The sequence below is a fragment of the Leuresthes tenuis genome, unplaced genomic scaffold, assembly GCF_036924035.1.
Source record: "Leuresthes tenuis unplaced genomic scaffold, fLeuTen1.0.hap1 SCAF_19, whole genome shotgun sequence".
NCBI lineage: Eukaryota > Metazoa > Chordata > Actinopteri > Atheriniformes > Atherinopsidae > Leuresthes > Leuresthes tenuis.
Genome location: NW_027325373.1, coordinates 6618447 through 6631268, shown reverse-complemented (window position 1 = coordinate 6631268; position 12822 = coordinate 6618447). Strand labels below are relative to the sequence as shown.

Genomic DNA, 12822 nt, shown 5'->3' with positions numbered 1-12822 from the left:
TTCAGAACTCCAAAAGCGCAAAAATATGAATAAACAGTTTAACCATGTTTTCCAGATAGAAACATATGATAACCAACAAATCGATCATACCCACCACTCTTCTTGTTTGAAAGCAGCAAAAAGTATTAATAAGACTGTGTCTTCATTTTCCCACAAATTGAGGAAGGAAACAGTACTTTTGTGAAGTTATGACCTGAAAAGCTACACTCTCAGGTTCTTTCATTTCCTCTGTGAATTCAGGGGTATATGTTTATTGGCATTGCGTGCTTAATAAGACTCTTTTAAATTTTCTACACCATAACCATGCTGTGCATTGTTAGTGTCACAACAGGTTAACAAAGGTTTTGTTTGATTCATTTATTCACTTTTCATTCATTCACTTGTTTTACTAACTCAATTTTTAATCAGAATTTTTTTTCTATCATGCCCTAGAGGCATAAGAAAAATGTTGCACGCAGGGGAGAGAGACTGCAGGAGTGGAAAGTCACTGGAAAAAAGTATATAAACTTGGCTATGAAGCAGGCTTGGAAAATTTTGGAAATGTATGGAAATCCACCTCCAATACACCTCTTTCCAATACACCATTTCTTGAAAAAGTCAGATGCTACAAACCACAATGTTATTTGTGCTGTTTTAAAAGTTAATGAGTTGTTTCCCAATACTGGATGTTATCTAGACAGATAGAATCCAGCAAAAATCTGAGATTTGTATAGAATATAGCAAAATCTATATTCTAAAAGGAAAAAGTGATTTAATTTACAAAATCCTTATTATCCTCAAATTAAAATACATAAAACATAACGAGCGTAATTACAGAAGTTAAAAATGCTCCTGGTGAAAATGATAAGATTCAGTAATTAAGACACATAAGACACATTTAGAGTAACCTCACTGCAAGACTTGCCATGTCACATACACCCAATATTACCACTTTTTTCACTGCATGACAGAAAGCTTGCACAGGATTCGTTTTCCTTGGCTTATCTGCAAGAAGTCTGTCTGATATGACATAATTTACTCCTAGTTATGAGTTCCCAGATACATATTTTGTTGCTTGCAAGTGATGTGCAACCTCTGCATGTGCATGGCAAAATAAGCATAAACGAGGAAAATTGAGTTGCAGCAAGAACACCATATACTTATAAAAGGTGTATCAGTTTATTAATCTAATATGGACAGTTACCCAAACTGGGAGTGTCTCTACATCCTTCTCCCCTGTTCGGTAAACAGGAAGGTCTACAGCTCTGCCCCCAACTATGTTCTGTACTCTGCTGAATACAAAGCAGCACTGTGGGATGAAACACTGACACTACTGAGGAAGAGAGCAATAATGATGGCCCCTCAGTATATAACACAGATGGGCTTCTTATAAGATGTTTGGTGCCTGGAGACCAATTGAAAAATTAAATGATCTGTCACTTAGATCAATATAGTGTTATTATAAATACAACTTTCTTTGTGAAAGAATTGCTTTATAGTGATATTCAGTCTCAAATCTTCTTATAAAAAGGTAATCATTTTGGCAGTGTGTCTGACTATTGAGTATCTCAATATTGACCTTAACTATTCATTACTTTTGTGAACGTTCATCCTTTTTTTCTTTTCCTTATGTAAATAGACTTCCATAAATAAGTGAAACAGAAGGCTATGGGAATAATAATAAGGAAATAATGAAGAACAGACCGTGGTTGTGAACCCTGCACTCCCACTGGCATACACTCACGCAGTACACTCATGCTAAACTGAGAGTATACACTCAAGTCCAGATGCAAACACAGAAAAACACTCCCTCACATAATTATACATGACAGAAAGAGAGATGGAAGAACATTTGGATGATACTGAGAAATCCTACAATTCTCCATTTCATCGCTGCAACTTCTGTCTCACCGTAAACATTGCAAGCATTTTTACAAAATCTGATATGATATCTGCTAGACAAGGCTTTTCTCTGAAGGTTGGCATGTCATGTTTCTTCCATTTGTCATCATTAAGATGCTTATGAAATGATCTGTTACTGGCACGTTGTCTATTATTTCCAGTGACAGCATGTAGGCACAAAAACACACAAATGAGGTTGAACGGCTTAAAGGATAATGCTGATGTCCTTTTTTTCTGTTTTGTTTGTTTTCTTGTTTCTTAAAGGTGGAGTGTTTTTCTGTGGCCTGAAATGACCTATAATTACGTTTGAGGAACATGCGACCTATACTGGCCGTAAGAGTAACTGCATGTGAACTATAAAAATGACGTACATGCAAGAGAAGAATTGTATTTTCATTTTGTTTGCCTGTTCCAGATTTCCAGGCTGTTGGGTTTTTTCTTTGGTTGCCAATGTCTTTCTGCAGTTGTTCCCTCAAATAAAAAGGTAAATGTTGCTACATGCGGCTCCCCTTGAATGATACTCCTGATTCATCATTATGCCATTTTGTCAGGTCTGTATGGGCTTGCAAGATACATAAGGCATCTGCACCAATATTAGAGTCTGAATTTTTACTTATGAGACGTCAACAAGGTCCTCTTGAGGAAATTGAACAAGTTGTGGCTGCAAACCATGGGACATGCGACTGAGACCAGTTGGACTGTTATTTGTCATTTTTCTATTTATTTTTACTTTTCGTTTTCTATTCACTTTGCTTCTTTTGCTATCATTTGCCGTTTGGTTGAATTTGGCATTAAAACTACTTTGTTAGGTTCAGGCACTAAAATGACTTTAACATATTTAGCATCCAAAACTTGTTGGTTAGCATTAGAGTTAGGAAAGAGCCTTTGTTTGGATACACACAGACACACATACAAATTAATTCATATTTCTATACAATTTTTTATTTATGTATATATGTATAATTTATTTTCTTATTCTTTTGTAGATCTTTATTTTCTTGTTTTTACCATGACAACCTGAGAGGGAACATTTCTGGCCATTTCTGTCTATCTTGTATGACATTATCAGACACAGACTGTCAAAAGTGACATCAATATTTTTCTAAGTGAAGTTAAAGTTTTAACCTAATGGCCTTTTGAATCTTTGATCCTGAATAGCTTTGTTTAACACTTCTGAGAGTCTCCACATTGTGTTGATGTATTCCATGTGTAGGAACACGCTTTACTAATTTAAGAACTTCACATTCTGCTATCTTGTTTTTTTTTTTAAGCATTACTATCATTTCTCACGTGTCATCACATCGGCTTAGGTTTCCACTAATGGCAACTCTCCCTGGCCATTGAAAATGAATAAACACCCAATATTAAATTACTGCTCTCATTATCCGTCTCACTGTCTTTTGGTTAATATCTTTGTATTTCTCCTTCTCACTTTTCTACTGCCAGCTTCCTGTTTATCCCTTACTCTCTGTCTCCCAATCCTTTCTTATTTATCTTCTTTTTCTCTTTCTTTGTGTCTTAGTCTCATGCACTGTTTTTTCTTCAATCTTTTTTTCTTTCCTACCATAGTCAAGCCCCCCCCCCCTCTCCCAAATCCACAGATTAGATAAAAGTTCACATGCAGTAGCTGAGTGTTTACGGTTATTGTTGAAGAGGCCTGTGGTGTGCTCAGTGATAGAGTCTGGTAGTGGTATCTTGGTGATCTAATGGTCAGAGAAACAAGCTTTTGACTGGAAGTACAGTGAGTTCTTTTAAGAGGCTGAGTTTTTTTCCCCTCTCTCTGTTCTGTCAGCATAAAAAGCCCATAATACATCTGCAGAGTTGTCAGCTCATAGCAGTGACTCACTTCCAAGAGCTGAGACTTCTGGTTTGAACTTCTGACTTGTTCAGAAGGACAAAATCCAGCAGCAGAATTCTGAGAAATGTTCAAACATGCTTTAAAGCTGTACTTCGGCCCTTCAGACTCAACTTCACAATAATACCAGCCTGCTTCTATCTTACAGATGCTGTTTCCTGTTTGTGGTTAGAAATTTTTTTCCTCTGTTATCGAAAAGGTGCCACTAGCCTCAGTGACTTATGGATATGAACTCACTCAACCTTTGGTATTTGGTTCATAATGACAGAGGAAACTACAACCAGTCAAAAAACAGCCATGGTTGTGCACGATTAAAACCTTACCAAAACTTTTGGAACTAATACCGGTATCAGTATATGACAACTTAATGTCATAGTAATTGCTTACATTGATAAGTGTTTGCAAACAAACTTGACTAAAATGCTAAATCACATATATCCTTGATGGACTGACGAAACTTTGAGCCAAGTGAGAGAGTGGACGCATCAATGCATCTGTGCGATCTTTCAACATGAGCAAATCGTTTGCATAATAGTTTGTCACAATAGCCAATCAGTGGGAAATTCGTCGGACGTTACTGGGAGCAAGAATGAGAATATCTATTTGTGAAAGAATGGTTTGGATCTAACAAACAATGGAGAACAAACTTAATGTAGCCAATATAAGCATCTGTTGGATCCCAGAGCTCTAGGATTACAGCTGTTTCATTAAGACAGAACTGAAAAAGAGGCGACATGGAGAAAACAGTGCAAAGATGCAGGAGTACCGGATAAATTATAAAAATGTTTAACTGGTACTGGATTTGATCTATTAGTTAGTATTAGTTTGATTTATCACTAACTAACTGCCTGTCCTATAAACAAATACACATTCTATGTCATGTCTATCCACTTAAGCCTATAACAACTAATGGGAGATTATAAAACGACTTGCCAAGGTGAGGCTGCTCTCTGTGGAGTTAATTATCACCGACACTCGTCGGTTAATTATCACCGTCATCTTGACACCTGCCAGCTAACAGCTGCCCCACCGGTGGGCTAAAGCTACCCTGAAGATGTCAGAACAAATCCTAAAGTAGGCTGTTAAAAAATCTTAAAACACATGATGTGACAGGTACAAAGCAGCTCATTGCTGATGACGGAAATGAATGTGGCTAATTCTGGAGGTAACCACCAACTGGAGGGCAAATTTTTGCATTTCAAAAAAACCTTTGGTCTGAATGTAACACCAGTCTTTCAGTCAAAGAGAAAAACATTTTTGTTTAAAAGAAAAAAATTGTAAGAGTCTTGTAATTTGTTTTTGTTTTGGGAACCATTTAACAGCTGACCTAAAGCAATGGGGCTTGATAGTAGGAAATTTTGAATTCAACACATTCAATTGGTCATACACCTTGGACAAATACAACCATGTAAGATTTGAAATATATATTCTAAAATGTATAATTTGAACTTTAATAAAACATTAATTATCTTGTATGATACTATGGTCAGCATTTATTCAACATTAGTCATGTGATGCATAACATTATGTCATAACTTCTTCACATAGTTCACTGTTCATGGTTCCACCATTACTGTGCTGGATTTAAATTGTCCACATAAAATGAACTCACTCTAAACTACTGTGCTGCCATGTAATCCAATATTAATGTTATGATTTTTTCACGTGTTCATCTTCTTTGTTCTCTCAAACATAAAAGCATCTCAGCTGTATTAAGTTTCCTGCTAATGCTGTTCCAGCATTTCTTATTGCTGCTAATTCGCCTTTAAAGCTTTCAAATGGAAACCTTTTTATGGTGAAAAGGTTACAGCAGACAATGCAAACTGAAACTGTTCACCAAAGTTGAGAAAATTATATATATTATAACTTTTCAAAAAGGCTTGATGAGCTTTTTTTGGTTTGATTTTATTGTCTTATATGATGGACAGGAACGGACTGTCGGTATAGAAAATGGATGGATGGATGATGGACAGGAATCATGTAGAATGAGCAGAACATATTGTGTTGCAGTTATGTGCAAGAGTGCTGGATGTTCGTGCATTGCTGTAAATGTGCTTTATCCATTCTGACTACATACGAGGACCGGAGTCTTAAGGAGTGCAGGCTCTTCTATTTTTATTGTTTTTTACTATCTGACATTTCTGTGCAACAGTTTAACAATAAAGACAGACTGTAGTTTTGAATTTCTCATGTACGGATCAGGCCCCAAGACACTGGATTTCCTGTGACCACTTTTTGTCATATGTTCAAGGATAGTTAAGAATTTTGCCAGATCGAACAACTGATGTTGCTGAAGCAGGATTTCACATGGACAGATGCAGCTATTGTGAGTGATTAGAAAAGCTGCACTGTGCACAATAATTTCCTGACACAGACAGATATACACAAACACACACATGAGAACAGGTGACATTGCAAGCTACATGCCAGGCATGTTTCCGTGCTGACAGCGGATTGGAGAATTTGGCTTGTGTATAGCCCTGATTGGTTCTGCTCTCAGTTTGCCAGGAAACACACATGCATTGTAGCTGCAAAATCACAGCAATGCGTGTATGTGGGAGGGATGTTTGCCAGGATGTAACCATTACTTTCTGTCCTCCTTTTGAAATCTAGACATTAAAGTCAGTGAGTCCTTGGGGTAAACACTTGTTAGTTATACACTGAGATTCTGAAACAAATGGAAGTTAGTGATATGCCATCTGTTTGCATGTGTTTGGGGATGGTATGGCCTGGCGCTCCACACTGTCTGACAATGTGACCTCATACAACATCATGAGCTTTAAGATGATCAAATCATTGACAGAAGACCCGTACATGAGCCAAAACCTGACATACCTTTCATTTCCTGTAAGATTTTTGTGAAGTTTATACATTTTTTCTTGTAGCTGAATCATTTACATTTATATCTTCTTTTTTCACTTCACTGCATGTCATTTTTTGCTACTTTGGGACATTACTGTCAATGTTACGATGCAATGCTTTTGTTACGAAAAGGTATCGAGTCCCTCTCGTGCCAATGTATATATGTAATCAAACAGTGACTGAGGGAAAAAGTAAGAATAAGCCTAGGTACTGTGCCTTCATTGTGGATCGAGTCTACATACTATACTTAACAGTTCTCTCTTATTCTGTTTGTAAAAGTGTTGCTTCATAGCTATACTCGTGGACAATGAAAAAAATTATACATTTATTTTAATGTGTATGTTTTAATGCTATCTCCAGATGTGTCTGTGTCTTTCATGTGTAAAATAGGTTGGGAGAAGTTAATTTTTTCCCGTCTTAGCACATCAGAGTTTATGTGAATGGAACCAAACTTGTGTCCCATTGTTCTTTATTAAGCTTTGAGGTTTATGTGACTGTGGGAGACTCAGTGTCTTCACACTGTATCAGCCTGTTTATGCACATGTGCGTAGTGTGTGTAAGAAATGTTGTTTTGTTCTTTTTCCCCTGTTTTCCACTATCCTGAGGGGACAAATGGATGGAGGACAGCAGGCAGCAGGGGAGCAATTATTATCATCTGGCCAGAAATTGGGAGAAGCTGGACAGGGCAGGATGGTGGGATTTTCTTTTTGTTGAAGCAGGAAAGGCTGAATTCATGACAGTGTTTCCCTGAGAAAAAAAAAAACTAAAAATCTAAAATGAGAGCGTAGTGACAATGTCCCTGGAAATTGGACAGCTTATGTCACATTTTTCTTGACTTTAGCTGGATTATTCATAAACAGACAAATAAGGATTTTAAAAGATGTCAAGAAAGAAACTGTTCCAGCCATGTGAATCAGTCCTTGAATTAATTTAGTTTTAAAAAAGGGAAGTGATAGAAGGGAGGGACCTAATATTGAGTATCCTTTTCAGCGATTCAAAATGACCTCACTCAGAAACTGCAGTGGATTTCAAACTGAATAAAAACACATCACACCCACACTCAGAAGACCTACTTTACCGAAAACATTTTGGCTTCAAGATTCAAGTTGAAAGTTAAATACTGAATGAAGTAAAGTAGAACTGTAAACATCATATATCCATTTCCTCCACATGAGAGTGTGATTGTCGTTTTAAAGTATTTCCACAGCTATCACAAATGCTACTGCATGCAGGCATATTAAAATTAAGAAATGCCACAAAAGGCTTTTTTACATGAATTATTTGTGAATGTGCTTCGGTCATCATATATAACACACCAACAGTTGTAATTGTTAAGTTTTTAATTAACTCAGTAAGTAAAGACAGTCTAAGCTGAAAAAGGTGTGTGAACCTTTGTGCTGATCACCTATCTAAAGCTACTTGGAGTCAACTGTCTGGCAAAGGAAAATAGAGCTGTGGTTTTGTACATAATAAATAAATAAATAAATAAATAATAGCATGTAAAGTCTTGTTACTGGCAAAGTCTAATCTTAAAGAGAAACTAGCATGAACCCTGCATCAACCATGTTAATGATACACAGAGCGACAAAGGTTGAAGCTTTTGTAATGACGTGGACTCTCAAAAAAGAACCAACAGTTACAGCAGTAACTCTAAGTAAGCTCTACAACCTCTTTCAGACAACAATTCACACATGCCTAAAATAGGAGGCTCAGTTCCATATCATCGTGTCTTCACACCCATAAAGCCGGTGTTGTGCAATCAGCTGAGTGAAGTCAGCACCATTGGTTAGAGTAGCGAATTCTGTGAAGACTGCTTTGCAATCTCAGAGCAGGGACATTTTGCAGTAATTTAGGAGACAATGAATACAGATTTCAGTGCTGCTGTGAAGGTGTAAAAAGTCCTCTAAAGCATGTGTTTATCATGAATATTTCAATTGGATTTTGGATTGGCATCGGTAGAGTACCATCTTGGATCCAGTTAAGGTAGGAATTACTAAAATAGAGCTTATTAATCAAGACAACCACAAAATATTGTTGAACTGAGAAAAACTGTGGTGAGGAATAACCCCATTTTCCTCCTCATCACTGTAATAAGATCAAGCAGAGACAGGAAGCATCTGATGACGGTTGGCGTTACTTATGGAGGTTCTGAAGGTACTTAATTCTATCAATTTCACTCATTCCTTCCAGCTTACTCTGAGTCCTGACTTTGTGTGTTCATTGGAGACATGAAAATGAAAAGACATAAAAATACAGAAATGTGTATGTAACTTTAGTCTGATTGTGTTTATCTATAATTGATGAAGATCCTATCAAATTCATAAAATAATCATTTGAAAAAATTCTGTTTATCCAACAACAGCTGTAGCTTGGTTGATTTCTAAGAAATACAAACCATTCCCCAACTGTTCTCAGGTGCTGGAGCACAACTGTGTCTGAAACATGTTTGCATTATTAATCAGGGATTTTCAGGATGATGGCAAATATTAACAGATGATTCTGCCCTTTCTCTGGTGGTATGTTGAACACACTACAAAGATGGAGAGGCAACAGTTTCTCCAAGCAACAGAGCGCACATGTTCCCACTTTTACACATATTGTGGAATACTGAGAAGATTCTAGTGCGGAGTAAAGACAACAAATGCAACAGGATGAGATAACACGGCACATAGGAGACAAATCACATGGAATCCTTTGGTATGTTTTGTCTAGGACCAACACATCCTGTTTTCAGGCACAGAGAAGCAATTTTCCCACAATTCTTGCTCTAACTTACGATTGGCTGAACTGGCTATAATAAGCCCAAGCAAAAAATGAAAATAAAAAATAACACCGTTAGATACACCATTGAGTACATCGAAGATGTCTGGATCCTTGAAAAGTGGTAAAGTTAACTCTGCTGAATGCTGAGGCATAAAACTGTCAACTGCTGAACTTTACACGGAAAACAGACCCTGTTTATCATAAGAGAGCTTTTTCTTTTTTACACTGTACCACATGATCCGGCACAAAAACAACTGGAGCACACAATAGTGCAGTAAAACATTTTGGCTCTTATTTTCACTTCGCTGACTGCTGTATTCATCTAAGAACACTTCACTGACAAAAGAATATTTCACAATTCTTCTCAAGAAAAACCAGGCATGCAGGGAGTTAGCAAAAAGTGATAGTGTTGGGATGATTAGAATGCTAGCAGGAATAATCTTTCTTAAAAACCAGTATGATCAGCAAATGTCTTACATCATACCTTTAAGACTGAACAGGCAGTATAGACAGTGTTCTCAATATTATAGCTGTGGCAGATATCTATCCGACTTTAGCCGTGACAACAAGGCATTACACTAATATGTGCCTAATTGGCATTGCAAAATGTAACCAGAATTCAGTGAACATTTTTAGTTTTTTAGTGCAACCCGAGCACTAAAAAACTGCTCGTGCTGAATCACAACTTACTGACATAATCCGACAGCGATGGATGAGATCATGCACTGCATGTGAAGCCTGTAGCTGTGCCAGGCGGACACTGTGCTATGGCTGAATGCAGCAGTTTTGCAGATGAATCCGTCAACACATTCATTGTTAAGTGATGCAGTGAGTTCAGAAGTTGTACTCACTACGAGATAAACAGTCTTGCTACACAGATATATGTGCATCATAAATAGATTGCTTAATAAACAGAAGGATATATATTTATATATAGGTTGCTTGATAGCTCGCAAACTAAATGAAAAAAGGTTTTCGGCTTCTTTATGAAACCACAGCAGCTTCAGTGCATCTTGACATGAATTCAGTGAGTTTAAAAAAGTGCTGAAGGGATGCACCATTGTTTCGAATTACGTTCTCTCATTTGGTGTTTTGATGATTGTGATAAAGAGTGCTAGCTAACTTTTAAGTCCAATGACTCGATTAAGGTTATAGAGTGGGGATCTGACTGAAAATACCACAGCAGGTTTTTTTTGCATCGACTTCATTCTTCATGAAACCCCTTGTGCTTGACAGATAGTGTCATTGTCATTCTGGGAGAGGTCACTCCATCAGGATAGAGATGTTTTGTCCTAAAATGACGGTGGCCACCCAGAAGAGCTTGAATTGTCTTGTAGTTACCCCCACCTCTTAAGACACAAGTGGACTCAAACCATACCAAAAAGGAAGCAAGATCGATAGAAGGAAATGACAGATCATTCTTACCCAGTACAATCACCACAGTCTTCAGCAAAGACATCATTGTATCTCGGTTGCGTCGTGGTCCTGAGCTGTGCCGTGACATCCTCATGGTCCTCTGCCGCACATAGACAAAAATATGGGCATACAGTGTCACCATGACAACAAATGTCACCAAGTTAAACACTGCCCAGAAGACCAGGTAGGAGTTGCTATAAAGGGGCGCCATGTTGGAGCAAGATCTAAGGCTACAGATACAGTTCCAGCCTACGCTGGGGATGGCCCCCATCACAATAGACATGGTCCAGATTATGACGATCACCACCACGACACGTCGGTTGCTCATGCGTGTATGGAGCTGCATGCGAAACACAGTGATGTGACGCTCTATGGCGATGGCCAGCAGGTTGGCCACAGATGCTGTCAGGCTAGTATCGATCAAGCCTTGACGCAAAAGCCATGTTGAAACAGTCAGACGCCTTGTGTTTGGTCCCGTGTTGAACATCAAGTAGAAGTAGGCCAATCCAGCAAAGAAGTCAGCAGCTGCCAGGTTAGCCATCAAGTAGTAGATGGGAAAGTGGAATCTCCTGTTGACATAGATGGCAATCATCACCAGAAGGTTGGCGAGCATGATGAATATACACACGGTGATGCCCAGGCCCATCACCAGTCTGCTGACAGTATTCCAGTCAGTAGCAAGGTATTTGCCACTGCGGTTGTAGAAGAAGGCGATGGTCTCATTGTAGTAGCACTGTTCCTCATCCATGGTGCTAGTGGTGCTTACTGAAATTAGAAAAAAATGAAACTTTTTAGAAGCTTATTGACATTGCTTCATTTTAGGTGAAACTCTTATCTTTTATTTTCATATTACTGGGGTACTGGACCACTTCTTTACAAGTTGAGGCATGAAAAGCTTTCTATCAATTCAAAACAACAAAACAAAACTTATCAGAATCAGATCAGGTCAGAAATACTTTAATAATCCCAGGTGGAATTGATTTAATGATTTATAGATTAATTAATTATTTTGTAAAATAGTTAAGTAAAATAGGCAGTAAAATAGTTTACACAAGCTAAGATCCCACATCATGCAAGTCCTGAGAAAACTATTATTGTCCAAACTAAGAAAGCAAGCAAGTACCTGCACGACTCACTGCAGTTGGTTTATTATCACTGGACTGGAATTGAAGATGCCATTGTCTACCTGCTTCAGTGAGCCCACTTTTATCTAAACAAAGCAGCAGCACTGTGATGTTGTTCTTTGATTTCTCAACTCATATAAACTGAGCAAACTAATAAAGAAGACTGACTCTATGCTAGGGACTGCTCTATAAGCTATTAGTGACATTTCCATTTTCAAAGAACAGTGAGAAAACTTTTCAATTGATTGATTAGATGGGCAGATAATTCAAATTTTTGGCCCCAAAAGAAATTAAAATCCAATTTGCAATAATGTGTAAATAAAAACTAAAAACTAAATCATCCCAGAATCACCCTAAAATGTTCATATCCAAATTGTTGAGTTGTTCTTAAAAACTGTACAGATAAGTGAAAATATTCTGCGCTAAGACTATATGCAAAGATATTTTAAGTTTACTAGTGAAAAGACACCACTGTTTGTACAGCAGAAAGGTTCTTCATCATAGTACATCTACATAAATCACCAATATCTCAGTGAAATGATCAAATAGATATTTTATGGCAAAAGGTGCACTCTAACTTCCATTTTAAAATGGTATTCAATTCTAATTAAATTAACATGGATGTGCCGAAACAAAATCTGTCTATACTAAACGGAGTGAACTCTGTTGGCTTCTCTGACCTTTTTCCTAAGCCTTAGTCAAGCCTGAGTTAATGCATACATTACTCTTTAATAATATTCAGAACAAAGCCCTGCTTTATTAAAAATCTGTACATAAGCCAGTCCTGAAACATGAAAAAATCAAAATCCCTTTTGGATTTTGACTCAGCTTGTTTGGTAATGGTTTGTATGTGTGTCAACTTTAGAGCTTCACACGTGAAAAGCAGCCATCATGAAGTGAGAAGTAACAGCTTTATAACAG

The 12822-nt window shown here is 37.5% G+C and overlaps 1 protein-coding gene across 1 annotated transcript in view; it reads right to left on the bottom strand.

Moving 5' to 3' along the window:
- Positions 1-12822, bottom strand: part of lpar1 (lysophosphatidic acid receptor 1) — a 37194-nt gene that overhangs the window by 8551 nt on the left and 15821 nt on the right. Inside the window, exon 2 of the mRNA XM_072372111.1 lies at positions 10787-11542. Within this exon, the coding sequence (XP_072228212.1) occupies positions 10787-11525 (739 nt within the window). The 5' untranslated portion in view covers positions 11526-11542. The remainder of the gene's footprint in view (positions 1-10786; positions 11543-12822) is intronic.